At 42.1% G+C, this 27500-nt stretch overlaps 1 protein-coding gene across 4 annotated transcripts in view; it reads left to right on the top strand.

The window, feature by feature from the left end:
• Positions 1-27500, top strand: part of LOC112260775 (latent-transforming growth factor beta-binding protein 1) — a 130012-nt gene that overhangs the window by 81382 nt on the left and 21130 nt on the right. For 3 of the 4 annotated variants that reach the window (XM_042323618.1, XM_042323622.1, XM_042323621.1), the window contains 11 exons: positions 3541-3765; positions 5856-5878; positions 6829-6940; positions 7468-7554; positions 14628-14753; positions 15209-15334; positions 17234-17359; positions 17641-17760; positions 20786-20908; positions 24250-24372; positions 25111-25236. In XM_042323618.1, the coding sequence (XP_042179552.1) occupies positions 3541-3765; positions 5856-5878; positions 6829-6940; positions 7468-7554; positions 14628-14753; positions 15209-15334; positions 17234-17359; positions 17641-17760; positions 20786-20908; positions 24250-24372; positions 25111-25236 (1317 nt within the window). The remainder of the gene's footprint in view (positions 1-3540; positions 3766-5855; positions 5879-6828; positions 6941-7467; positions 7555-14627; positions 14754-15208; positions 15335-17233; positions 17360-17640; positions 17761-20785; positions 20909-24249; positions 24373-25110; positions 25237-27500) is intronic. The other variant, XM_042323619.1, reaches the window with a different exon arrangement.

A 27500-nucleotide genomic window follows, 5' to 3' on the forward strand; every position in this document is an offset into this window, starting at 1 on the left:
GTCTCCCCTTACTGCACCACCACCACCACACTCCCACTGTCTCCCCTTACTCCACCACGGCTCCCCCTCTGTCAGTGCAACCTGTGTGGGTATTATGGTCAGTGTTCGCCTTGGTGATACAATAGCAGACGCCTGCAGATCATGTGGACCACAGCCACACTAAATAGATAGAAGCTGTTCGCTGAGTCCTCACACTTCCACTCAAAAAGGTCTGTCTTATTTAATTTATGACGTCGAGCCAAACATTCCATTAGACCTGGGAGTTTATCTGGGAATAAGTCTAACCCTTTTCTTCGTTTGTGCCTGTATTGTCTGTCTGGGCTCCGAGAGACATTACTAAATGACCTCGTTTGGCCTAATTAACAACAGCAGTCAAATTAATCTGGGTTGCCAGATTCCTTTGGTTGCCAAATCCTCCAGGTTTGCAGTTTGGTACAGCAGGTTGTTATAGAGAGTGTGGGTGGTAGAGTTAGAGGATGATATCTTGGAACGGGGCCCATTTTTCCCCAAGTGAGAACATCTCTGTGGGTAAAATTAAGAGCTGTTATAACTTCTTAGGGCTGTAATCCCGTTAACGGGATGATATGACAACAGCCAGTGAAAGTGCAGGGTGCCAAATTCAAAACAACAGAAATCTCATAATTAAAATTCCTCAAACATACATGTATTTTATTCCGTTTTTAAAGGTAATCTTGTTGTTAATCCCACCACAGTGTCCGATTTCAAATATGCTTTACAGCGAAAGCACCACAAATGATTATGTTAGGTCACCACCAAGCCACAGAAAAACACAGCCATTTTTCCAGCCAAAGAGAGGAGTCACAAAAAGCACAAATAGAGATAAAATTAGCCACTAACATTTGATGATCTTCATCAGATGACACTCATAGGACTTCATGTTACACAATACATGTATATTTTGTTTGATAAAGTTCATATTTATATTTTTAAAATCTGAGTTTACATTGGCGCGATGCGTTCACTAGTTCCAAAAACATCCAGTGATTTTGCCTAGCCACATCGATTCAACAGAAATACTCATCATAAATGTAGATGATAATACAAACATGGAATTATACATATACCTCTCCTTAATGCAACCGCTGTGTTAGATTTTTTTTAAACTTTACGGAAAAAGCAAACCATGCAATAATCTGAAACAACGCTCAGAAAAATAATCTAATTAGCCACCATGTTGGAGTCAACAGAAACCAGAAATTACATGATACATATTCCCTTACCTTTGATGATCTTCATCAGAATGCACTCCCAGGAATTGCAGTTCCACAATAAATGCTTGATTTGTTCGATAATGTCCGTTATCTATAGCAAAAGTAGCTAGCATTAAGTACACATATCCAAACGCTCGTGCATTACTTCGGACAAAAACTTCAAAAAGTTATATTACAGGTCGAAGAAACATTTCAAACTAAGTATAGAATCAATCATTAGGATGTTTTTATCATAAATCTTCAGAATCTTCTGAGAATTCCTTTGTGTCTAGAGGAGCAACGGAACGCAAGTCGATATCATGTGGAATGCGCATGACCAGGAAATGGCTCTCTGCCAGTACCTGACTCATTCAGCTCTTATTCAGTCCCACAACACAGTAGAAGCCTAATTCAAGTTTCTAAAGACGGTTGACATCTAGTGGAAGCCCTAGGAAGTGCAACTTCATTCATATCCCAATGTGAATTCAATAGGGCCTGAGTTGAAAATCGACCAACCTCAGATTTCTCACTTCCTGTTTGGATTTCTTCTCAGGTGGTTTTTGGCTGCCATATGAGTTCTGTTATACTCACAGACATCATTCAAACAGTTTTAGAAACTTCAGAGTGTTTTCTATCCAATACTAACTGAGACTGACAAGACTGAGGAGCAGGCCATTTACTCTGGGCACCTCTGGGCACCTCAATCAGGAAATGAACTTGAGTAGACATATAGGATTGGTGTAATCATTTCAGGACTAACCTTGATGTGAAGTGCAGCGTTTTTTAAGGTATCTCTTTCAATGTGTTCTTCTTCGTTTGTTGGAATGTTTACCAAGGTAGCTGGATTAGTTACTGTTTGATCTGATATATTTGTTTCACTATCAATGTTAAATGTAGTGTTTTAACTGCAATTGGCTGGGCTCTTGCTGGACCACTCAATGACATTATGAGACTTGTCCTGAAGCCACTCTTGTGTTGTCTTGGCTGTGTGCTTAGGCTTGTTTTCCTCTTGGAAGGTGAATCTTCGCCCCAGTCTGAGGTCCTGAGCGCTCTGGAGAAGGTTTTATGTACTCTATGTACTTTGGTCTGTTCATCTTTCCCTCGATCCTGACTAGTCTCCCAGTCCTTGCTGCTGAAAAACATCCCCACAGCATGATGCTGCCACCAACATGCTTCACCGTAGGGATGGTGCCCGGTTTCCTCCAGGCGCGATGCTTTGCATTCAGGCCAAAGAGTTCAATCTTGGTTTCATCAGACCAGAGAATCTTATTTCTCATGGTCTGAAAGTCTTTAGGTGCCTTTTGACAAACTCCAAGCGGGCTGTCATGTGCCTTTTACTGAGGAATGGCTTCCGTCTGGCCATTTTACCATAAAGGCCTGATTGGTGGAGTGCTGCAGAGATGGTTGTCCTTCTGGAAAGTTCTTCCATCTCCACAAAGGAACTGGAGCTTTGTCAGAGTGACCATCGGGATCTTGGTCACCTCCCTGACCAAGACCCTTCTCCCCCGATTGCTAAGTTTGGCCGGGTGGCCAGCTCTAGTGAGTGTATTGGTGGTTCCAAACTTCATACATTTAAGAATGATTGAGGCCACTGTGTTCTTGGGACCTCAATGCTGCAGACATTTTTTGGTACTCTTCCCCAGATCTGTGCCTCGACACAATCCTGTCTCGGAGCTCTACAGACAATTCTTTCAACCTGGTTTTTGCTATGACATTCTCTGTCAACTGTGGGACCTTATATAGACAGGTGTGTGCCTTTCCAAATCATGTCCAATCAATTGAATTTACCACAGATGGACTCCAATCAAGCTGTAGAAACATTAAAGGATGATCAATGGTAACAGGATGCACCTGAGCTCAATTTCGAGTCACATAGTAAATGGTCTGAATAAATTTTTATTTGTAATACATTTGCTAAAATGTCTATAAACCTGTTTTCACTTTGTCATAATGGTTTATTGTGTGTAGATGGATGAGATTTTTTTTTATTTCGTCCATTTTAGAATAAGGCTGTAACGTAACAAAATGTGGAAAAAGTCAAGGGGTCTGAATACTTTCCGAATGCACTGTATGTGGAGCTCGGAAAGAACTCAGAGAATTATATACACGTGGTGAATCTGCTTCAACAAAAACCTAACCTAACTTATTGTACTTTACATATGAGTTACATCAAATAAAAGATCAATCAAATTAGTCATATAGCTATGAATTATGCAAAGTAAATATATTTAATGTGGACATTTCGATCTGTTTTTTGGGATGGAAGTGGTTTCTGATGTGTTTTTTTTTCTTGCGTAAAGAATAGTTATTTTTCTTTTAACATTTTTAGCTAAATTCAAGGAGATATGCCCTGGTGGGATGGGCTACACTGTCACAGGCTCTTACAAGCCCAAACTACCCAATCAACTACCCAAACTTCCCAGCCAACCTGAGACCATCAACAAGCCAAAGATCACCCACCAAGAGCCTGTGGCCCCACCTCTGCCCTTCCCGACCCCCGAGAAACCAGTGGAGGCCTTGAGCGTCACTGAGAGACAGCTTCCCTCCATTCCAGGTGAGTCAACATCACACAATTCCCTTTATATTAGGGGAGTCAACATCACACAATTCCCTCTATACCAGGTGAGTCAACATCACACAATTCCCTTTATACCAGGGGAATCAACATCACACAATTCCCTCTATACCAAGAGAGTCAACATCACACAATTCCCTCTATACCAGCTGAGTCAACATCACACAATTCCCTTTATACCAGGGGAGTCAACATCACACAATTCCCTCTATACCAAGAGAGTCAACATCACACAATTCCCTCTATACCAGCTCAGTCAACATCACACAATTCCCTCTATACCAGCTCAGTCAATATCACACAATTCCCTCTATACCAGCTCAGTCAACATCACACAATTCCCTCTATACCAGCTCAGTCAACATCACAATTCCCTCACCAGGTGAGTCAACATCACACAATTCCCTCTATACCAGGTGAGTCAACATCACACAATCAACATCACAATTCCCTCTATACCAGCTGAGTCAACATCACACACCAGCTTCACACCCTCTATACCAAGAGAGTCAACATCACACAATTCCCCCTATACCAGGTGAGTCAACATCACACAATTCCCTCTATACCAAGAGAGTCAACATCACACAATTCCCTCTATACCAGCTGAGTCAACATCACACAATTCCCTCTATACCAGCTGAGTCAACATCACACAATTCCCTCTATACCAGCTGAGTCAACATCACACAATTCCCTCTATACCAGCTGAGTCAATATCACACAATTCCCTCTATACCAGCTGAGTCAACATCACACAATTCCCTCTATACCAGCTGAGTCAACATCACACAATTCCCTCTGTACCAGCTGAGTCAACATCACACAATTCCCTCTGTACCAGCTGAGTCAACATCACACAATTCCCTCTGTACCAGCTGAGTCAACATCACACAGCAAGCACCAGTAGAAGAGCAGCCATCTTTACTAATGTACTCCAGAAAGACAGAGACAGAACATTGGGATGAGCTGGGCCTCAGTGTGACTCATAGATGGGAGTTGCTTGGTCTTTTAGAATTCAAGTAGAGTGCTCTGTGGAATTTGGCATCATAGACTGTAACACATGGGCCCTGGGGCCATGCTTTTGTCTTTTCACGATGCTGTCCTGTTTTGATATGTGGAATATCGTGTACCTTCAGTGCCAGCGCACTTTTTTCGTAATGCACCCTTCGACAAAAGGCAGCACATAAGTGAAACAAAAGACAGAACCGACTTGTATGCGTGAGTGTGTGGGGGTCTTTAAAAACATTGCTCACCCAGACACCAATTCAGTTCCACCCTAGATAGGATGATGAGGATTCACATGCTTTGGCTTGCCCTCACCACTCAAACCGCTGGGTTCTGAGAGGAGAGATGGAGTTCCTCTCTTTTATTGTTCAGGACATGCTTGGCGGCCGGTGAGGGAAAGAGAAACTTGGCCAGCGGTAGAGTGCACAGACTTATGCAAACTACAGCTAAACTTCTCTTGAGCACAGAGGATCCAATGCAGAGGACAGACTCAGACAAACAATAAGAGGAGAAAGTCACTGCCCAAACCTGTGTCGATTAGTGTTTGCATGCCACAAGGGGCTATGAACCCTGGCGGAGGGAATTTATTTTACGCCTAATGTTATGCGTCATTCGTAACAATACCGTTGGTCTTTATGACCTCCGTAAAAATGCAAGAGGATTGAGTTATGACATGGCATTTGGCCAGTGTTTAAAATAAGGTGTTAGTGGAACATCCTTGTTACTGATTAACACTTGTACGTGGCCATGAAAAATATCACATGTTGATGCAGTCATGAACAGCTAAAAGTACCTGTGAAGGTGACCGTCTTATGGATTGCAAATCATTAATCCTCTCTGGCCCCAGCCGTGTTAATTGATGTATTCAAAAGTCTGATTATATTTAATTGGGAACTATAATGTGAATGTTGTCCTAAAAATACAAATAAATGATGTACTTGCCTCTGACAAACCTTGGTAGTCAAGGGCAGGTATATCCAGCCTTGTGCTTCCAAACAGTCCCACTCATTTTTTGAACTCATTCTTTCTTTGTGTTGTTTTTATTTTGTCTTCATGGCCAGTTGCCACAGATGCACCTGAGCAGGTAGGTTGGGTTTCTTCTGCAAAAAAACAATGGAACAGAAATAAGCTTTCTTGCATGCAACAAGAAGTATTCATCCTTCAGCCTCTATGGCAGCGACCTGCAGAAGCAGCCTGCAGCATCACCTCTGCATGAAGTCGGCATCACCACTGCATGACTTTGAGCCAATCAATGCTCCATGCTTTCAGCCTAAGCGCACTTAGAGCATTCACAGTGGAACATCTATGTCAATGCCGTTCGCAGCTGGCAAGACTTTGCTCTTTGCGCTTTTGTCCAGCCTCATACTGTAAGGCTGCGTTTACTCAGGCAGCCCAATTCTGATCTTTTTCCACAAATTGGTCAGTTGACCAATCAGATCAGCTCTTTTGCCAATAATTGAGCAACTGATCAGAATCGGCTGCATGTTTAAGTGCAGCCTAAGAGCCTCAAATACTGAACAGTCCTGAAACCTTTCTGTAATGGATTTAGTATTATATTATGACTTTTTGAATTAAATATAGAAGCTCTCTTTTACATGATCTGGTCTTGGTTCTTTCAGCGGTAAGGTAGACTCAGCTGCTTGAAACTCTTTAAAAGCACTTTGACAAGGGTGGAGTAAGTGAACACTGTTGCGCAGTATACTCTGAGAAACTCCAAATGTCTACAAAGCTGAAGTCAAGTTGGAGTCCACACAACTGACTTGGGCATTCTATAGACCTTGTCCACTCAATGACAACAAATGTTGCTCTTACTATCTGAAATCTTGCTCTTACAATCCTTTCAAGCACTTTCCTTCCTTCAGCTGCCATGCAAGCTGATTTGTAAATAGTTTACTGCCGGCCTATTTGACGAGCTCACGCATGGCAGCGGTGCATGAGCGGCGCTTGCTCACCGAAACCTCACACATGTCTATACGGATCAGTCCACTGACCCCGAGGTCCATATTGTGTTTGTCTTGTGTTTTGTCCTTCAAGGAGCTGGTTATTCTGGAGGCTACTAGTAGTAGGCCAGTAGTTGAGGTCGAGGCTGGCCAGCCACAGCTCTCTCCCGGTGTCTCTACCATGAGGATGGAGCCGGCCTACCCAGGTGTCTCATCCATTCCCTTCCCCTCTACTCTCTCTGCTGCTATTTCAGTCTCACTGGGCTGGTGCCCACCCTCACAGGGCAAAGTGTGGAAGTTATTTAATTATGATTTATGTTGTTTTGGTCAATTTGACCTGAAAGAATAGAAATGAAAATGGGTTGGTTTGAAAATATATTATGTTCTTTCCCTTGTGACAGGTCTAATCGTCATAGTGGAAAGAGCACCTGCCATTTGTGATGGGTGTTCTCCAGGCTCTAGTATAGGATTATCTTAATTTAAATGCAAGGTTTCAATTGTTGTAAAAAGGGTTCAATATGTATCCAAGCTGGAAAAATCTTTGAACAACTGTCAGCTCAGCACGTGACGGTGAAGAGTGATTTATCTCTATCCGCTGGGATTGTTGATTTCTGCAGCGCTCCGTGTTACAGTTTCATGACAACAACTCAACATTGAAACACTCATTTTAAAGACCACGGAAAGTCTGACTGTGCTGTTCTCTCCCCTGGCTCTATCTGTCCTGGTCTCGCAGAGGTTGTGGAGAAAACGTCCCCCCCTGCTCCAGCCCTGATCCTCCCCTCCAACGCTGGCCAGGACATCGCCCCGACTCAGTCAGCAGGTAAGAGCCCACAGTGACATACAGTGACACGCAGTAACCCGGTGACATCTGGACACAGTTTAGTCGACTGGTCAATGTGCTGCTGACCGGTTAGTAACTACTATCCCTGCTACAAACTCTATCTAAGCTATCCCAAGCTGATTGTGTAAAAATCATGAATGAATAGAGGCCCGCAAACTGGGAACATGGCACTTTCTGACTCTTCCGGACCTCCTCTCTTTGTCCCTGGGGTTCTACCCCGTTGTATTTCGGGCTTCTTCTAAATTTAGGAATCCTGTGTTGCTGTTGAGGGGCCGTGGCAACATGAAGTCTCTCTCTCCACTTTCTAGATGGGAATAGTTTAACAATAGTCTAACAACATCCTCATAAAGGCTTCAAATCACTCCAATGAAAATGCAGAGCAACTTTTTCTTTCTCTCCTGACCCTTAGAGAAATGTATTTGAGTCCTGTATTGTTTTATTTGAGAGACTCCCATTTTAGATGTTGTTGCTGTGTTTATTTGAATCGGAAGGGAAAGGCCAGTGAGGCCAGAGATTTGTGCCATCGCTAGGCAACCACTTGTGTGAAACGCACCTGTTTTGATACCCAGGGCGAGGAAGAGGGGGGACTTCACAGAGCAGTAGAATAGAGATTAGTGTCGGCACGGAGACAAGTGTGGAGGGAAGGGAGTGGGACTATCTGGTTCCAGGCCCACAAAAAGCACCTGGACCAATCAGGGGACCGCTGGGGGTATTTGGGGTTATATTTGCTAGGCGACATCCAAGCACCCAGACCGCTCTCATCTCAGCGGTTTACGTCCCGTTGTCCCGGAAACGTGACACCATATTAAGAAGCCACAACAATTAAGCCACCTGATGACAGGTACTCGGTAAACTGTGATACATAATTGCGTCTCTCTTTTTTGTTGTTGTTGAAATCATCCTGTCATCCTTACTGTGATTAGACTCTGGCCTCTGTGCCTCTGTGCTTGCTAATCATTCTCAACATGACGTTTCTTTCTAAAGTACATCCTCTACAAAACACAACAATCGTTTGATTGTAACATGGCAGAGATGCTCTTTAAGGTGTAACGCAACTACACTCGCTAGTCATTCTGTAGCTCAATCAACCAATCAGTCAGTCAGTCAATCAAATGATTGTGCATTTTACAAATACATTTCTAACAAAGTGCTAAAATATAACGCGTGACCGAACGGATGAGGGAAATCTCCTTAGGCGGGAAGAAACCTTGACAGGAAGCAGAGTCTAGAGCAGGAGCCCATCCTCCTCTGGTTGGCTGATGTCTTCCCTAAATCCTATATAAAACACAGCAGTAATTGAATGTAACTGTATCTCTGAGGAGATATGGCATATTTGAGCAATAATACCTCGCCTATTGAAATTTTTACAGTAATACTTCAATTCTTTGTAATTCCACCATACTGGCCTGCTGAGCTTTGAAGAAGCCCAGACATTAATAATCGCATATATCAGGGATGCGTAATGTATTGTTAATGTGATCTCGAAGCTTGCTGACATTTTGACGACCATTTCCTCAGCAACACTGTAATTCTTAAATACTATATTCATCATCTATCACCACTAATTTAATACCCCTTTAATTTTCTCTTCTTCTCATCAAGTCCTGAAATGGCAGACCGCTCGGTCACTGTGATTGGACAGTTGTGCAGTTTCGGCTTATATGATGGAGTTCTTAAGTCTCTGGAACTATAGGTCCAGTGGCCCACTTCTGTAATATGTCTGCATATTGGTGCCTTTTGATGGGCATTAGACACTATGATTTACTTCATTCCATACTTTCCCACTGTGTTATGTCCCACAGCTGACCTCATGTCGAGACATGAGTAGACCGATCGATGCACCCAGTGAGTAGGTTTTGGGATTTTGCCGATTATTTTAACAGGTAGTCCCATTGAGACCAAGATCTGTTTTGCATCTTACAATTACAAATTGCACATAGGAAATACACCAGAAAATACAAAATACAAAGAGAAAACAAAAAATTCAATAAAGCACACACGTGAAAAACAATCACATTGCACAGCAAAGAGGTCCCCCAATCAACACTTTGAAATCAAATCAAATCAAATTGTATTTGTCACATGCGCCGAATACAATAGGTGTAGACGTTACAGTGAAATGCTCACTTACAAGCCTACAACCGACAATGCTTTTTTAAAGAAGTGTTAACTGCGAGATCGGTGCCTCCCCCCCCACGGGACGGTTGAGCTAACGTGTGCTAATATGATTAGCATGTAAGTAACAAGAACATTTCCCAGGACATAGACATATCTGATATGGGAAGAAAGCTTAAATTCTTGTTAATCTAACTGCACTGTCCAATTTACTGTAGCTGTTACAGTGAAATAAAACTATGCTATGGTTTGAGGAGAGTGCACAGTTATGAACTTGAAAATGTATTAATAAACAAATTAGGCACATTTGGGCCAACTTGATACAACATTTTGAACAGAAATGCAATGGTTCATTGGATCAGTCTAAAACTTTGCACACGCAATGCTGCCAACTAGTGGCCAACATCTAAATAGAGCCTAAAGTGGAATAATACATTGTGGCCTTTCTTTTGCATTTCAAAGATGATCTTTTACCAGATCTAATATGTTATATTCTCCTACATTATTTTCACATTTCCACAAACTTCAAAGTGTTTCCTTTCAAATGGTATCAAGAATATGCATGTCCTTGCTTCAGGTCCTGAGCTACAGGCAGTTAGATTTGGGTATGTCATTTTAGGCAAAAATCGGGGGGGAAAAGGGGCCGATCCTTAAGAGGAATGTATTTACTAAATAAACTGAAGTAAAACATTTATAAATACATAAATAAAATTGAAAAATAAGAACATTGAAAAATAACAAATAATTAAAGAGCAACAATAATATAACAGTAAATGCAAATAGTCTGAAAGGCACCAATATATCCATTTGTAGGGAACTCTGAAGATTGTTCCATACTTGGGGTGCAAAGAAACTTAAAGCTAAAAGTCTGTAGCAACAGACGGAATTTCCATAGATATCCATCCCTGTGATCTGGTATGGTAACTCGTTCTTCTGTAGGTAAGTAAAGATGTAAGGTAATGAGGGAGTTTTTACAAAATGCAGTGTTTCGACTTCCATGAGGTCAAAGAGGGCCATCCTAATTTCTGATAGAGCAAGTAGTGATGAGTGCAAAACCTATCACCCGTTATAAAACGAAGTGCACTGTGGTGAACTACATCTAACGGCGTTAACCCTTTACACTTGTAGAAATTGGCCTATATGGATAGGGCTATAAAAAAGAAAGAAGGTCGCACAATCCCAAACATTTAATGGGTATAGTAACCAACATTTTGGAACGCAGTGCTGTCTTCAGGGTTACATTGTAACTGCTTGATACAGTTATGTAGACAAGCAGTGCAATTAGTGGAGCCAATGAACACAGTGAGGGGTGTGTCATAGTAATTAAGGTAATGAGGGATGAAAAACAGTGAAACAAATGTTTTACAGCATGTCAATACATGCAGACAATTATTTACATAATCGTATGTCAACATGATTAGATATAATGGAATACATTATGCTAATATCAACAATCATTATTCTTACATTTAATTTACTTTCATCTTTGTTTCATTAGTTAATTTCATATCTTGTTGTGGTTCAAACATAATGCATAATGAGCATCATCACATGGGAAACATGACATGCAGTATAAGCTAAGAAACTGTGGGCAAAAAAAAATCATTGGGTTGAAATGGCCTGAGGTCAAATTCAATAATCAGACCACTAGGAGTCAGTGTTTTTAGACAGGAGATCCATTAGGCCTCCCTCTGTAGTAGTAGGGTCCCGATCGTTGGCGGTCGGTGCCATTTAAGAAGAGGGAGTACAAATAGTTTTTTTAATGAGCGTGGCCTTATTTCTATTACAGCATATTGGATGACTGTCATTCATATTCCATTCACACAGTTCAATGTAACAGTGACAGGTTTAGGCAACTACATGATACTCAAATTCTCCCTACACCCATCATGAGATTGCTACAACCCCGCCTATGAATGACAGTTTACAACGTAGGTGCGTCGAAAGACAAATTTGAGGTGACAGACAGTGATATTCAATACTGCCTTGCACATTATTGCCTGCATCTAGCTGATATAGAGTGTAATCATTAGTCCAACAGTTGCAAACAAGAGTTTCTGTTGGACAAATTCAGGTATGTTTATCCCCGTTTTGTCACGTTTGCAAAACATTTTTTCTGCGGAATAAATACACCCCTGATCAAGCGTAGACACGGTTCACTTTCATAGCAGCCACGTTGTATTATTTCAAATCAAATCAAATCAAATGTTATTTGTCACATACACATGGTTAGCAGATGTTAATGCGAGTGTAGCGAAATGCTTGTGCTTCTAGTTCCGACAATGCAGTAATAACGAACAAGTAATCTAACTAACAATTCCCAAAAAAAACTACTGTCTTATACACAGTGTAAGGGGATAAAGAATATGTACATAAGGATATATGAATGAGTGATGGTACAGAGCAGCATAGGCAAGATACAGTAGATGATATCGAGTACAGTATATACATATGAGATGAGTATGTAAACCAAGTGGCATAGTTAAAGTGGCTAGTGATACATGTATTACATAAGGATGCAGTCGATGATATAGAGTACAGTATCTACGTATGCATATGAGATGAATAATGTAGGGTAAGTAACATTATATAAGGTAGCATTGTTTAAAGTGGCTAGTGATATATTTACATCATTTCCCATCAATTCCCATGATTAAAGTGGCTGGAGAAGAGTCAGTGTCATTGACAGTGGTTGGCAGTAGCCACTCAATGTTAGTGGTGGCTGTTTAACAGTCTGATGGCCTTGAGATAGAAGCTGTTTTTCAGTCTCTCGGTCCCAGCTTTGATGCACCTGTACTGACCTCGCCTTCTGGATGACAGCGGGGTGAACAGGCAGTGGCTCGGGTGGTTGATGTCCTTGATGATCTTTATGGCCTTCCTGTAGCATCGGGTGGTGTAGGTGTCCTGGAGGGCAGGTAGTTTGCCCCGGTGATGCATTGTGCAGACCTCACTACCCTCTGGAGAGCCTTACGGTTGAGGGCGGTGCAGTTGCCATACCAGGCGGTGATACAGCCCGCCAGGATGCTCTCGATTGTGCGTCTGTAGAAGTTTGTGAGTGCTTTTGGTGACAAGCCGAATTTCTTCAGCCTCCTGAGGTTGAAGAGGCGCTGCTGCGCCTTCCTCACGATGCTGTCTGTGTGAGTGGACCAATTCAGTTTGTCTGTGATGTGTATGCCGAGGAACTTAAAACTTGCTACCCTCTCCACTACTGTTCCATCGATATGGATAGGGGGTGTTCCCTCTGCTGTTTCCTGAAGTCCACAATCATCTCCTTAGTTTTGTTGACGTTGAGTGTGAGGTTATTTTCCTGACACCACACTCCGAGGGCCCTCACCTCCTCCCTGTAGGCCGTCTCGTCGTTGTTGGTAATCAAGCCTACCACTGTTGTGTCGTCCGCAAACTTGATGATTGAGTTGGGCGTGCGTGGCCACGCAGTCGTGGGTGAACAGGGAGTACAGGAGAGGGCTCAGAACGCACCCTTGTGGGGCCCCAGTGTTGAGGATCAGTCAGGTAGGGGGAGGAGATGTTGTTGCCTACCCTCACCACCTGGGGGCGGCCCGTCAGGAAGTCCAGTACCCAGTTGCACATGCCCGTCTAGGGCGGGGTCGAGACCCAGGGTCTCGAGCTTGATGACGAGCTTGGAGGGTACTATGGTGTTGAATGCCGAGCTGTAGTCGATGAACAGCATTCTCACATAGGTATTCCTCTTGTCCAGATGGGTTAGGGCAGTGTGCAGTGTGGTTGAGATTGCATCGTCTGTGGACCTATTTGGGCGGTAAGCAAATTGGAGTGGGTCAAGGGTGTCAGGTAGGGTGGAGGTGATATGGTCCTTGACTAGTCTCTCAAAGCACTTCATGATGACGGATGTGAGTGCTACATGCTCGATACCTGTGTATTTGAGGGAGGAGATAGGATGTTTAGCTTCAACAAAGTGAGCTGCTACTGTGCAGTCGGTATTCTTACACCTGATTGAGCTGCGGTGTTCAGCTATACATTGTTTTAACCAAGTTTCAGAGAGTACAAGAATGTCAGGGTTAGTATCTTGGATCCAAATGCCTAATGCCTAACATATACATTTTTGAGTGAATACTCTGCACATTTAAAAAAAATTCTGGTACTTTTATATACTTTTTAGCTAGTAGTTCTGAAAGTAGCGCTCACGAGCCAAAAGTGGTCCACACAAATTGCATATTATGTCACGTGCAGATATGTGCACCACATCATTGCGCTCTCTCACTCTGATGTGTGTGCATCTTGCTAGCTGTCACTCAAATGGGGAGGGGCTGAAGCTCATTGGCTGGAACTCGAATTGCTAGGGAGCTGGCCCACGTGGGGGAAAATGTAGGGGAAATGGCGCCACTCAACTTCCTGGAAACAGTTGCTATCAAACTAGGAATTTTGCGGGCTAATTGAGGTAAGACAGTAATTCTGCTCATAGATTATGCATGTATGAACTAAACATTGACATGAACCTAACATTGACACATCCAGCCCAAAGCGTGAGGTTTAAAAAATGCAAAGTTCCGGAGCATGTCTTTAAGTTCGCCAGCTCAAGAACCTTATGAGATTTAAAGTCAGAGGGGGTTTCCAAGCTAATAAGCATTGGCTTATCAGCAGTTGTTGGTTGGGCGTGCTGAATCCTTGCCAATATTTGTCATACAGAAACACATTTGCAGCCATGAATGGGAAGTTGATGAGAATATCGGCTAGGGAGAGGAAAGGCCATTTGCAGGAATGGAATAGATTTGTTTATGCTGCGCATATAGATACAGTATTTATGTATTTAGTATTTGAAGAGTAGCATGAGGTTTCCTCCATGATTGTGTTCAGCATGCATACTCAAAATCCTGCTATTTGGGTCTCTCTCTCGTTCTCTCTCTCTTTCTGTCTCTGTCTCTCTCTTTCTCTCTCTCTCTCTGTCTCTCGCTCTTGGCCAGAGGTGGATGAGTGCCAGGTCAACCCTCACATCTGTGGCCAGGGGATCTGCTACAACACTGTGGAGGGTTATACCTGCATCTGTAGAGAGGGCTACCAGATGGATGAGACACACACCACCTGTGTCGGTAAGAAACAAGACGTCAAAGGTCACGTCCATTTATCAGACCAATGGGAACGGAGTCTTTTTGTCATTTGGTCTGATTGGATTAGGTTTTCACTCTTCACATTTGCCCCAGAACATATATTAATTGAAGTAAATGGGAATATTTTGTTATTTTATTTAACCTTTATCTAACTAGGCAAGTCAGTTAAGAACAAATTCTTATTTACAATGACAGCCTACAATGACGGCCTTTTCTGAATATACTTGTGATATATAATGATTTAACTAGCCTTTCAGCATTTTGGAATTATGTGTGAATGTTGTAGAATAATAATTTAGTTACCGCTTTGGTGCATTGGTGGTTTGAAATAAACACAATCTATACTCATAATACTTTAATCCACTTACATTAGCATGTCAGTATGTCTCTTAGCAAGTTGACCCATGTTCCATCCCATGACTCCTGCCTTGCTACAGATGTTGATGAATGCCTGGAGTCTGCATCACTGTGCTCCAACGGCCGCTGCAGGAACACTCCCGGCAGCTTCCTGTGTGTGTGCCAACCAGGCTTCATGACAGATGAGGAGGGAACCAGTTGCATTGGTAAAGTCATTTCACACACATACCACCACACTCCCTGAGATTCAATACGTGTTGTGCACCACAAGCAGCACACATTTGGATAGCTGTTTGGGTGTTTTCATTTTTGTTGAAACCCCTAGTTATTTCCCCAGTTGTCTCCAGTATAGTTCCCCATTGGCATTGTCCCCCCTCCCTGGAGATAGGGGCTGCATTTTAGGAGATGACCACAGTGTGGCCCATTAGCGACGTCCTCCCCATCCTCCTCCCCATCCCGGGATATAAATACTGTGAACACTGTCATTAGGTGGTTTCTGGTGTTTCTACACAGATTTTCTCTTCCACAAAATGACACAAAATGAGTTTTGCGGAGGCATAAGGCCAATGATTATTTCCCCGTAACTGTACTGTACTGTAACAGTCAAACATCTGAAAAGGAAATATGAGGATATAATTTATCACCGTTTGCCAGGGATTTCTATGTGGATATGAGTACTTGATCTATTATTAATATTAAGAAGAGTGCAAAAACAGGCAACTTGGAGGACAACAGCCCTTAATCTTCAATAAGACAGATGGAACATTGAGTGACTGGTTATACTTGAATCCAATGATGAAAACGAAACTATACTGGAGAAAAATATAAACACAACATGCAGTGTGTTGGTCCCATGTTTCGTGAGTTGAAATAAAAAAATGTTTCACACACAAATAGCTTATTTCTCTAAAATGTTGTGTTCAAATTGGTTTATATCCCTGTTAGTGAGCATTTCTCCTTTGCCAATATAATCTATCCACCTGACAGGTGTGGCATATCAAGAAGTTGATTAAACAGCATATTTCTGTCTGTAATAAAGCCCTTTTGTGGGATAACTCATTCTGATTGGCTGGGCCTGGCTCCCCAGTGGGTGGGCCTGACTGCCAAGTGGGTAGTGGGTGCCCACCCACCACTCACCATGTTGCACTCCTGCCCAGTCATGTGAAATCCATAGATTAGGTCCTAATGAATATATATTTCAATTGACTGAATTCCTTATATGAACTGTAACATCTTAAACATTTATATTTTTGTTCAGTTTAAAAATACTTTGAAAACACTTACTTAACCAGAGGCAACACTACATGACGAGTTAAAACCGAAATAAAGTTTTCCACTCCATGTCCAGTCTGTTTCTTGCCTGTCGTCATTTTGCTGAGTCATGCATTTACACTCTCTACTTCAAGGTGGGGGGGATGTTTGGTTACTGAGGAGGGGAGTGGTATCCTGGATACCACTCCCCTCCAATTAGAGTCCCTGTTTCCTTCCTTGTTGGTTCTGTCTTTTGTAATGTCCCACAGGAAGTCCCGCCCAGGGCCCTCAGAGGAAGTTTATGTCACCTTAAGCTGGCTTTGGTCCATTTTAGGGGGCTGGGAGGGTATGAAGCAGAGACAGTCCTGGCATGAATCAGCAATGTCCATGATATTCAGTTAAAGTCAAGGAAAGAGAGTCATGAGTCACTCTTCTAGCTCTCTGTAATGCCAGACTGTCCATTGTTTAGATCAATGGATATCACATTCAGACTGGGGTACATAGAGATCTGGCACAGATCTACGGACAGACCAGGGGATTGCATCACTTTAGCCTGAACTTCCGCTGCCCTTGTTGATATTGGACGGAGTAATGTCTGACATGTTTGTAAAACAAAAGTGACACAGCACTAAAATGATGTGTAATCCATCACATTTCTCCAGGGTTTTGGGGATTATGCTTATGTTCTTAATGGGTTTGGGTGAGTACCAAGAAAGGGTTGATTATTCTTGAAAGATTGAGTATCTTTGTTGGAGCCAGTTACTATCCTCAAATCTCTCCTTCTCGCTCCCACCTCCGTCTTTCCCTCCATCCCTCTCTCTCCCCTCCTCTTCCTCTCTGTATCCCTCGCTCAGATTTAAACGAGTGTCTGAACTCCCACGCTTGTCCTGAGGATGGCTTTTGTGTCAACAATGTGGGTTCCTACATCTGTCGGCACTGTGACAGCGGCTTCAGGATGAGCCCAACAGGCCAGTGTGAAGGTACAAGAAGCGCCCTTCAACGATTTGGGTTCTATTTGGAGAGCTTTAGGGGCAAGAGAATTAGAGGGGGGTTCATGATAAGACAATGCCATGGTTGTTTCTGACATATTAACAACATGATATGTATATTGCCGACTTACACATCACCCACACTTAAATCCTTGGCCTTTTGTGGTGTTGATTCAGTCCTTGCCTCTCTCCTCGCCTCTCTCTTTCTTTCCCCCCACCCCTTCTCTCTCTCTCTCTCTCTCTCTCTCTCTCTCTCTCTCTCTCTCGAACAGATATAGATGAGTGTCTGGACATGGGTGTGTGTCCATCCGGCATGTGCGTCAACTTGCTGGGCTCTTATGAGTGTGATTCGTGTCCAGAGGGCTTCCAGGGCCAGGGAGGACAGTGTGTCGGTATGTGACTGCACATTCTCTCTCTCTCACAAATAATCAGGAGCATCCAAATTACTGGAGTGGCTTGGCTCTGAATTGAAATTCTATACTGCCTGGGGGGGGGACAAAGCTGTTTAGGTGTGTGCTTTGTCCTGGGGCATTGGCTCGTCCCCCACTCCATCTCTCTTACACTCCGCCTTTACTACGAAGTCCAAGAGTTTCCTCAGAACCCCTGAGCCACAGTGCTGGTTCACTGCTTCTCTGTCTTCTCAAAGCCCTCACACAGACTGAAAGCAGGGGAATTGGGACACAGACTGTATTTCCGACAGGGTATATATCGAGAGGATATCACTATTTAGAATTTCTAATACTACCCTGCACTGACAGTTCTAAGTGTTTACTCTGCTGTTGGTCATATACAGAATACAGTGCTGTAGCTAGGGCTGTTACGGTGACATATTACTGCCACACCGGCGGTCACGAGTCATGATGGCAGTCAAATTCCATGTTCCACCGTTTACGGTAATTAGACATCTCCAAGCTCTGATGCTGCTGATGGTCATTAGTAACCTACCAAACTTACTAACTGCCTGGTACTCTGCACTCTATTGTCCCTCTAATCACTCTGACATCAATGCAAATGTAATAGAAAATCTAATCAAACACTTCATGACAGCCCATGAGCTCTTGTTGTGCAATATTTCTATAGGCTATGCAATTGCGTGAGAAAACAGAGTGATGGCCTCTATTAAAAAGAGGAGGATCCAATCAGCTTTCTATATGCTAGGCCTACTATATTTATTTCTCAACCTTCCGAATATTAAGCACGTTGCTTCTTTTTAACAGGAGTAAAGCCTACCTGGCTGATATATAAATGAACCACAGGGAAAGCATCCTTCATTCACTATTAAAGTGCATCGATTAAATGTATTTTTTTCCCGCTGCCCCTGTTTCGAGACAGGTGCATGATAATGGTCCATTCCAAATCAAAACATTATTTCCCACATATATTATTTAGTGTATGTAAAGACATGATTAAATCAAGAAGCATTGCTGCGCTTATAATGTTAAGAAATAGCCTAATAGTTTATCAACATTTTAAACTAAATATTCTCATCTGTTGCTTCAGGCTCAAAGCATAAAAACAGTTTTTTTAATGCTAGTGGTTGTATTAATTTGGGATCTATCGCATCCCACAACTGTCCTGTACTATGTTTGGAATATTTATTTCTCACACAGAATAGGTCAACTTTTGCACTATGGGGATAGTCGATTGACATAAGTTAGTGCTTTTGCTGTTAGTTAGGCCTACTCATCTTGTTGGCTGATGAAAAGTAAATGTGGACCTTTCTTCCAATATCTTCAATATGCACCTCAGAAATGGATAAGGATGCACGCTGTTGCGTCCAGGTGTGTCTGTCTTCACTTGTAGCCTGTAAGAAAGACCCGATCACGTGACGGAGAGCCATGTGAGTGAGAGGTGCTTCGGCACGCAGCGGGGAGAAGGGAATTATAATTATCATATTCAGATCAAGGGCATAGCACCACTGGTGCAAAAGGCATGGATTTTTTAGGGGCTTAATGGCCACACAAAGGGAATGCAGTCGGGAAATTCAAGGCATTATCAAGTGCTTGTCAAATTGTGAATGAGAGACTGATGAAGTGTGTACAGTTTGCACAAAAAAACTAAGCAGAGCTCAAACCTTTCATACAACTTTAAAAAACAAATTGTCATTAGAGTCGCATCATACAGCCTTGGAATGTATTCAAAAATATTCTGTTATTCTGTTCTTCTGAAATAGACTACATTTTCTTCATATCATGCTTCTTTAGACCTGTCTAAAATAAATAATGGATTTCATATCATGCTTCTTTAGACCTGTCTAAAATAAATAATGGATTTCTTGTGAAGGTGTAGGCTAAATTACATGGATTTATTAGACTTTTTAAAAATGTAGATGTTCCAAAGGTCTGCATCAGTGGCTTGTAGGCTATGCTTGGAAGACAGGAGATGCTAAATGTGTTTAAGTTCATTAACAGTCAATTACTGTGAGACTGGCAGTTATTTGCTTGACAATCACCGGCTGACAAAATGTCATGACCGCCACAGCCCTAGCTGTAGCCACCTTCTGAAACGCACTAGCTAGATGTGGAATGCAGAGTAGGTCGCTGGGTACAGTCTGTATTGTCAGTGAGGTACATGATGCCTCACATCAGCTTTAATCCTAGCTCCAGGACATCATGTGAGCTGCCTGGGAGACCTGCAGCAGAATCAACGCACACATTCCATGAGTGAATTTCCTACACTTTATAGACAGTATTATTTAACCATGAGTTTCAAGGAATAATCTAATCTCATTCCTGAACCGTTTCTGTTTAATGGACAAAGAACACCTCAGGAAACAAATGTAGTATTTCTATTTACGCTCAGTACAGTATAAGTCCCACAAATCAACCAATTAAAAAGCCACCATATGGACCCACATTTTCCTGGAAGTCGACCGGTTTCTGTTGAAACCATAGGTGCATCACTCAGCCCTTCCAGAGAGTACGTGTTGCATGTGGTGGATGGTTGACTGTGAGGTTGTGAGCGGTATTCACACAGTGTCCTGACCCAGCCAAGCCACAGTGGGTAGGCAGGGTGCAGGTTGGGACAGGAAATCATTAGGCCATCGTGACACATAGGGAGACCTCTAGAGTCTCATTTAAGGTAGTGGTGCTGGTTTAGGTCCTTAGCTAGGTCATGCCAACTTTCAATGGATCTGTTTCGTGTGGTTGTATCTTATCCAAGACAATGAGGGTTGTTTACACACATTATGATGCAGTTCCAGGTGCATTACCTTAAGCCAAGTGAAGGTTGGCCCAAACATTGGTTTTGAGATCCATTAAACACACTGTGAAGCATGAAAAAATAACATTGTGCTGGAGTTTGGTTTTCTAATATCATATCCAACATGGCAGCATGTTTAGACATTTGAGATATTAAACACATTGTAAAAATCTTTGACTACAATTCTTTCCCTCCTGTTTTCTTGACTCTGCCCAGATGTAGATGAATGCCTGCACCAGTCAACTTGTGCCAATGGGAAGTGCTCCAACTTTGAGGGATATTTTGTCTGCTCGTGTAATGATGGATTCACGCTCAGCCTAGATGGACAATCATGTGAAGGTAACACCCTAATTCTAGTGCTTTATGGTGTTATGGGACTTTCAAGTGACAACTCAAAACTAGCTCTACCAAGTCCCTGAATGATCTAGAAGACTGGATTCCATTATTACTGGATGATATCATAGTTTAGAGAGAATCACCATTTTGTCCAAACTGAAATAGCCACTGGTTAGAATCTTCCAGAAAACCCATAAATGTAAACAGCATAATAGCGGCAAAGAGCGAATGCCGTAAAAGTAAGCACATATTACCTCATAATCACTTATTTGTTTGGGCACTGTTTGTATATGTGACATAATGAATGACTCTGCCTGTCTAAGACAGTCAGTTTAGCACAGCGAAGCACTTTTCCCAAACTTTTCCCACAGTGTCTTTAATGCCAGTCACAAGGCGCCTTGCTTAAGATGGAGACCTTGTAGTGCAGGTTTATAAATCATTCAGAATTGGCCTGGCAGCGCTCAACCTTTTCAGCGGACCGTTGTGCCCACAGTGAAGCTATTGGGCCCTGCTAAATAAATGATGGAATTTCAGTAATCACCCTGGGCTGTTTGGGGTAATGAAAGTATATGAAACCCTTAAGAGTTGCGGTATATCAATATCTCGTCATCTTTCTCCCAATACGACGCATCAATATCTCTCGCTGTTTACCTGGCCCACCTCTTGCACCTGAAATGAGAATAATCTTTTCCCCGCTACCTTGCTCTTGGAGTCTGTGTATCAAAGTGTGAGGCGATTCAACCCCAGGAAAACTTGAAAATAGAATATATGTTCAGGAAATTTTTTATATACATGCTTTTACATTTGTAGCACAAACCATTTTTTTGAAAATCATGAGGAAAGTGGCCATTTTAGGCCCTTTTTAGACCTAGACATGCCTCCTGTAAAACACTATGATCTGTGAACATTACATGATACAGACAACATCTCGGTCATTATACTCTTATAGTGTGCAAATATGGAGGATGTCTAGATTCTGAGCCCACTAGCTTGTAGAGTATATTGTTTAAAACAATATGTATACAAATTAGCACAATAAAAAAGGGTACTTTGAGATATTCCTATCAATATGTTTAATTTTTGAGAAATGAATGTGAAAACTACTCCCTATTTGAGAGCACACCATAAGAAGTATGATGAAACCAAGATGTTGTGTGTATTATGTACGGTTCATGGATCATAGGGTCTTAGAAGAGACACGTATAGGTTTAAAACGGGCGGACAATTGCCACTTTCATCAGGATATTCAAAATGTTTTTGATATTGTTTGCATACATAACATCCTTCCTCCCTATTATTTCTTAAGTTAATAGATTCTCTATGGTGTGGACAGCACTAGCATTCATGATGCGGTAGAAAGGCCAACATCATTGACAATTCCTTGAACACAGCTTTTGCATTTAATTCACATTATTTCAAGTATTATTATTCCAAAAATGGTCTTTTCAGCCTCAAATGGGAACGGGCCGTGTTTGATGTTATTGACTTTTAGTGACGCACCTCAGAATCCTCAATGTAGCATCTGAACTAGAGGTCGACCGATTAATCGGAATGGCCGATTAGTTAGGGCCGATTTCAAGTTTTCATAACAATGGGAAATCTGTATTTTTGGACATTTAAAAAAATATATATTTTTTTACACCTTTATTTAATCTTTATTTAACTAGGCAAGTCAGTTAAGAACACATTCTTATTTTCAATGACGGCCTAGGAACTGTGGGTTAACTGCCTCGTTCAGGGGCAGAACGACAGATTTTCACCTTGTCAGCTCAGGGATTCAATCTTGCAACCTTACAGTTAACTAGTCCAACGCTCTAACCACCTGCCTCTCATTGCACTCCACGAGGAGACTGCCTGTTACGCGAATGCAGTAAGCCAAGGTAAGTTGCTAGCTAGCATTAAACTTATCTTATAAAAAACAATTAATCAATCATAATCACGAGTTAACTACACATGGTTGATGATATTACTAGTTTATCTAGCATGTCCTGCATTGCATATAATCGATGCGGTGCGTATTGTTGCTCCAATGTGTACCTAACCATGAACATCAATGCCTTTCTTAAAATCAATACACAGAAGTATATATTTTTAAACCTGCATATTTAGCTAAAATAAATCCAGGTTAGCAGGCAATATTCACCAGGTGAAATTGTGTCACTTCTCTTACGTTCATTGTACACAGAGTCAGTGTATATTCAACAGTTTGGGCCGCCTAATTTGCCAGAACGGAATGGTTCCGCATTTCACTGAAAGAGTAAACGTCTTGTTTTCGAGATGATCGTTTACGGATTCGACCTTATTAATGACCTAAGGCCAAGTCTATGATTTGATAGAGCAGTCTGACTGAGTGGTGATAGGCAGCAGCAGGCTCGTAAGCATTCAGTCAAACAGCAATTTTGTGCGTTTTGCCAGCAGCTCTTCGTTGTGCGTCAAGCATTGCGCTGTTTATGACTTCAAGCCTATCAACTCCCGAGATTAGTAACCGATGTAAAATGGCTAGCTAGTTAGCGGGGTGCGCGCTAATAGTGTTTCAATTGTCACTCGCTCTGAGACTTGGAGTGGTTGTTCCCCTTGCTCTGCATGGGTAACGCTGCTTCGAGGGTGGCTGTTGTCGTTGTGTTCCTGGTTCGAGCCCAGGGAGGAGCGAGGAGAGGGACAAAGCTATACTGTTACACTGGCAATACTAAAGTGCCTATAAGAACATCCAATAGTTAAAGGTATATGAAATACAAGTGGTAGAGAGAGAAATGTCCTATAATTCCTATAATAACTACAACCTAAAACTTCTTACCTGGGAATATTGAAGACTCATGCTAAAAGGAACCACCAGCTTTCATATGCTCTCATGTTCTGAGCAAGGAACTTAAACGTTAGCTTTCTTACATGGCACATATTGTACTTTTACTTTCTTCTCCAACGCTTTGTTTTTGCATTATTTAAACCAAATTGAACATGTTTCAGTATTTATTTGAGGCTAAATTGATTTTATTGATGTATTATATTAAGTTAAATTAAGTGTTCATTCAGCATTGTTGTAATTGTCATTATTACAAAAAAACTAAAAACAAATCGGCCGATTAATCGGTACCAGCTTTTTTTGGTCCTCCAATAATTGGTATCGGTATCGGCGTTGAAAAATCATAATCGGTCGACCTTTAATCTAAACCTTCCAAATATAATGTCATATATTTATTTTATTATATATAACTGCCTTAATGTTTCTGGACCCCTGCCTTGGCAGCAGCTAATGGGGATCCTGAATAAATATAAAATCCTTACTGCTTTTGTTTGATGATTTGTATGCTAGTTTTGCCCTAACAGTGCTGTGTGTTGTGCCCCAGATGTGGATGAGTGCCAGGATGAGCAGGTGTGTACCAGGGGGCACTGCCAGAACACTGTGGGTTCTTACCTGTGTAACTGTGGGCCGGGCTTTAGGGCCTCCCCGGCGGGGGACCAGTGTGACGGTAAGACTCTTACTACCCTCTGACTCTTACCATTACACACTTGACTTACACCGTTATACGCTGACTCATACCATTGTACACTTACTCATACAATTACACCCTCACGTTCAGAACTGCACACTGTCTCATGCGGTACAATGTCCTGCTGTGCAGTGGATGTTTTGGGACACTTTGCAGTTAACTGTGTTTAGATAGATCTGAAAAAAAGTTCTTAAAACCACTCGGTTCTGATAATGATTCTGAAGATTGCATTTTTGGACTCAGCATCAGCAAATACAGTATCAATATTATGTACATTGTTAATCTAGTTGAATGTATTTTGAATCATGGAATGTACAGCATCAATCCACCAATCTATTTATAACACTCTCTTCCTTTTGATTGTTGAACTTGTGTTGCTGTCAGATGCTCAGGTTTGTTGATGGTTCAGGAGTTGATTTTCTGTTTGATGAATCCCACCAACCCCTCATAGAATCTACCTTAATTAAAACCCTAAAATGGACTCACCCTCCGCACTCATATCATCTATCTGCCCATAAAGCATAGTGTCTGTGTTTTGGTCCAAGTATGTGTGTGCGCGTACGTGTGTGTGTGTGTGCGTGCGTGCGTGTGTGCGTGCGTGTGTGTGTGTGCGTGCACATTATGTGCATCTTTATGTGTATTTGTGTGTGTTCACACTTACAGTATGTGCGTGTGTGTGTGTGTTGCCTGCATTGAGAGCTGTACCTGTGGTTGCAGATGTGGATGAGTGCCAGGAGCTGACCATGCCCTGTGACAGGGTGGGCCAGTGTGTCAACAACATGGGCTCCTACCACTGCAGCTGCCCCCAGGGCTACCAGCAGATCAACGGCACCAGCTGCCTAGGTATAGGTCACTCGCTCCCTCACGTTCTTAAAACGTACATGCAAAGACGTACACACACGCACACACACGCGCACGCGCGCGCACACACACACGCACACACGCGCACGCGCGCGCACACACACACACACACACACACACACACACACACACACACACACACACACACACACACACACACAAACACACACACCTACACAGATGCAAACAGACACAAAAACCATGTATTATATATACAGTACCAGTCAGAGGTTTGGACACAACTACTCATTCAAGGGTTTTTACTATTTTATACATTGTAGAATAATAGTGAAGATATCCAAACCATAAAATAGCACATACAGTCGTATGAAAAAGTTTGGGCACCCCTCTGAGGCTGCATAATAATTTACTCTGTCGTCACAGAAAATGATCACAGTGGCATTTTCTAATAAAAGCTGAGTACTGGGGTATTGTCCAGACAAAGATCTTTAGTGTAGCAATATTAAGTTGTATGAAATTAAATCAGATGTGAAAAATAGGCTCTGCCCTTGTCATTCTGTTGATTTGAATACCTGTAACGACTTAGCACTGATTAATTGGAACACACAATTGGTCTGGTGAGCTCATTAAGCCTTGAACTTCATAGACAAGTGTATCCAATCATAAGAAAAGGTATTTAAGGTGGCCAGTTGCAAGTTGTTGTTCTCTTTGACTCTCCTCTGAAGAGTGGCAACATGGGGGCCTCAAAACAACTCTGAAATGACCTGAAAACAAAAATTGTTCAACATTATGGTTTAGAGGAAGGCTACAAAAAAAGCTATCGCAGACCATTTAAGCTGTCAGTGTCCACTGTGAGGAACATAGTGAGGAAATGGAAGACCACAGGCACAGTTCTTGTTAAGGCCAGAAGTGGCAGGCCAAGTAAAATATCAGAGAGGCAAAGGCGAAGGATGGTGAGAACGGTCAAAAATAGCCCACAGACCACCTCCAAAGACCTACAACATCATCTTGCTGCAGATGGTGTCACTGTGCATCGTTCAGCGCACTTTGCAAAAGGAGAAGCTGTATGGGAGAGTGATGCGGAAGAAGCCTTTTCTGTACACACGCCACAAACAGAGTTGCTTGAGGTATGCAAACGCACATTTGGACAAGCCAGCTTCATTTTGGAGTAAGGTGCTGTGGACTGATGAAACAAAGATTGAGTTATTTGGTCATAACAAGGGACGTTATGCATGGCAGCAAAATAACACAGCGTTCCAAGAAAAACACTTGCTACCCACAAGCTGTGTGGCCAGTGCCAGTACTGGGAATCTTGTTAAAGTTGAGGGTCGCATGGATTCCACTCAATATCAGCAGATTCTTGGAAATAATGTTGAAGAATCAGTCACAAAGTTTAAGTTACGCCAGGGCGACCCAAAACACTGCTCAAAATCTACCCGGGCATTTATGCAGAGGAACAAGTACAGTGTTCTGGAATGGCCATCGCAGTCCCCATACCTAAATAGCATTGAGAATCTGTGGGATGATTTGAAGCGGGCTGTCCATGCTCGGCAACCATCAAACCTAACTGAACTGGAGATGTTTTGTAAGGAGGAATGGTCCAAAATACCTTCATCCAGAATCCAGACACCCATTAGAGGCTATGGGAAGCGTCTAGAGGCTGTTATTTTAGCAAAAGGACACTAATTTTGTTTTGATGCATATTGCACATTTTCTGTTAATCCAATAAACCTAATTTCACTACTGAAATATTAGTGTCCATCAGTTATTTTATAGATCAAAATTAAATTGCTGATCCAAACACCCAATTATTTATAAATGGAAATCATGGAAATTGTCAGGGGTGCCCAAACTTTTTCATACGACTGTATGATTGAATGCCAAGAGTGTGCAAAGCTGTCATCAAGGCAAAGGGTGGCTACTTTGAAGAATAGAATATTATAATAATATTTATTTAACACTTTTTTGGTTACTACATGATTCCATATGTGTTGTTTCATAGTGTTGATGTCTTCACTATTATTCCACAATCTAGAAGCTAGTAAAAATGAAGAAAAACCCTTGAATGAGCAGCTGTGTCCAACGTTTTAACTAGTGCTGTATATACATCTCTTTTTTTAGGGGATGTACCTACACACACATGAATACACCCACATGCAGCTGTACACACCCTCTCACTCATACGTTAACTTGTTCTGATACACACACACACATCATGTGAGCGTGCCAGAGAAGCTGAGAGGCCAGGTGATGTCAGTCTGATGTACCAGGTGATGTCAGACGTC

Source organism: Oncorhynchus tshawytscha, linkage group LG01, assembly GCF_018296145.1.
Source record: "Oncorhynchus tshawytscha isolate Ot180627B linkage group LG01, Otsh_v2.0, whole genome shotgun sequence".
In the NCBI taxonomy this organism is placed as follows: Eukaryota; Metazoa; Chordata; class Actinopteri; order Salmoniformes; family Salmonidae; genus Oncorhynchus; species Oncorhynchus tshawytscha.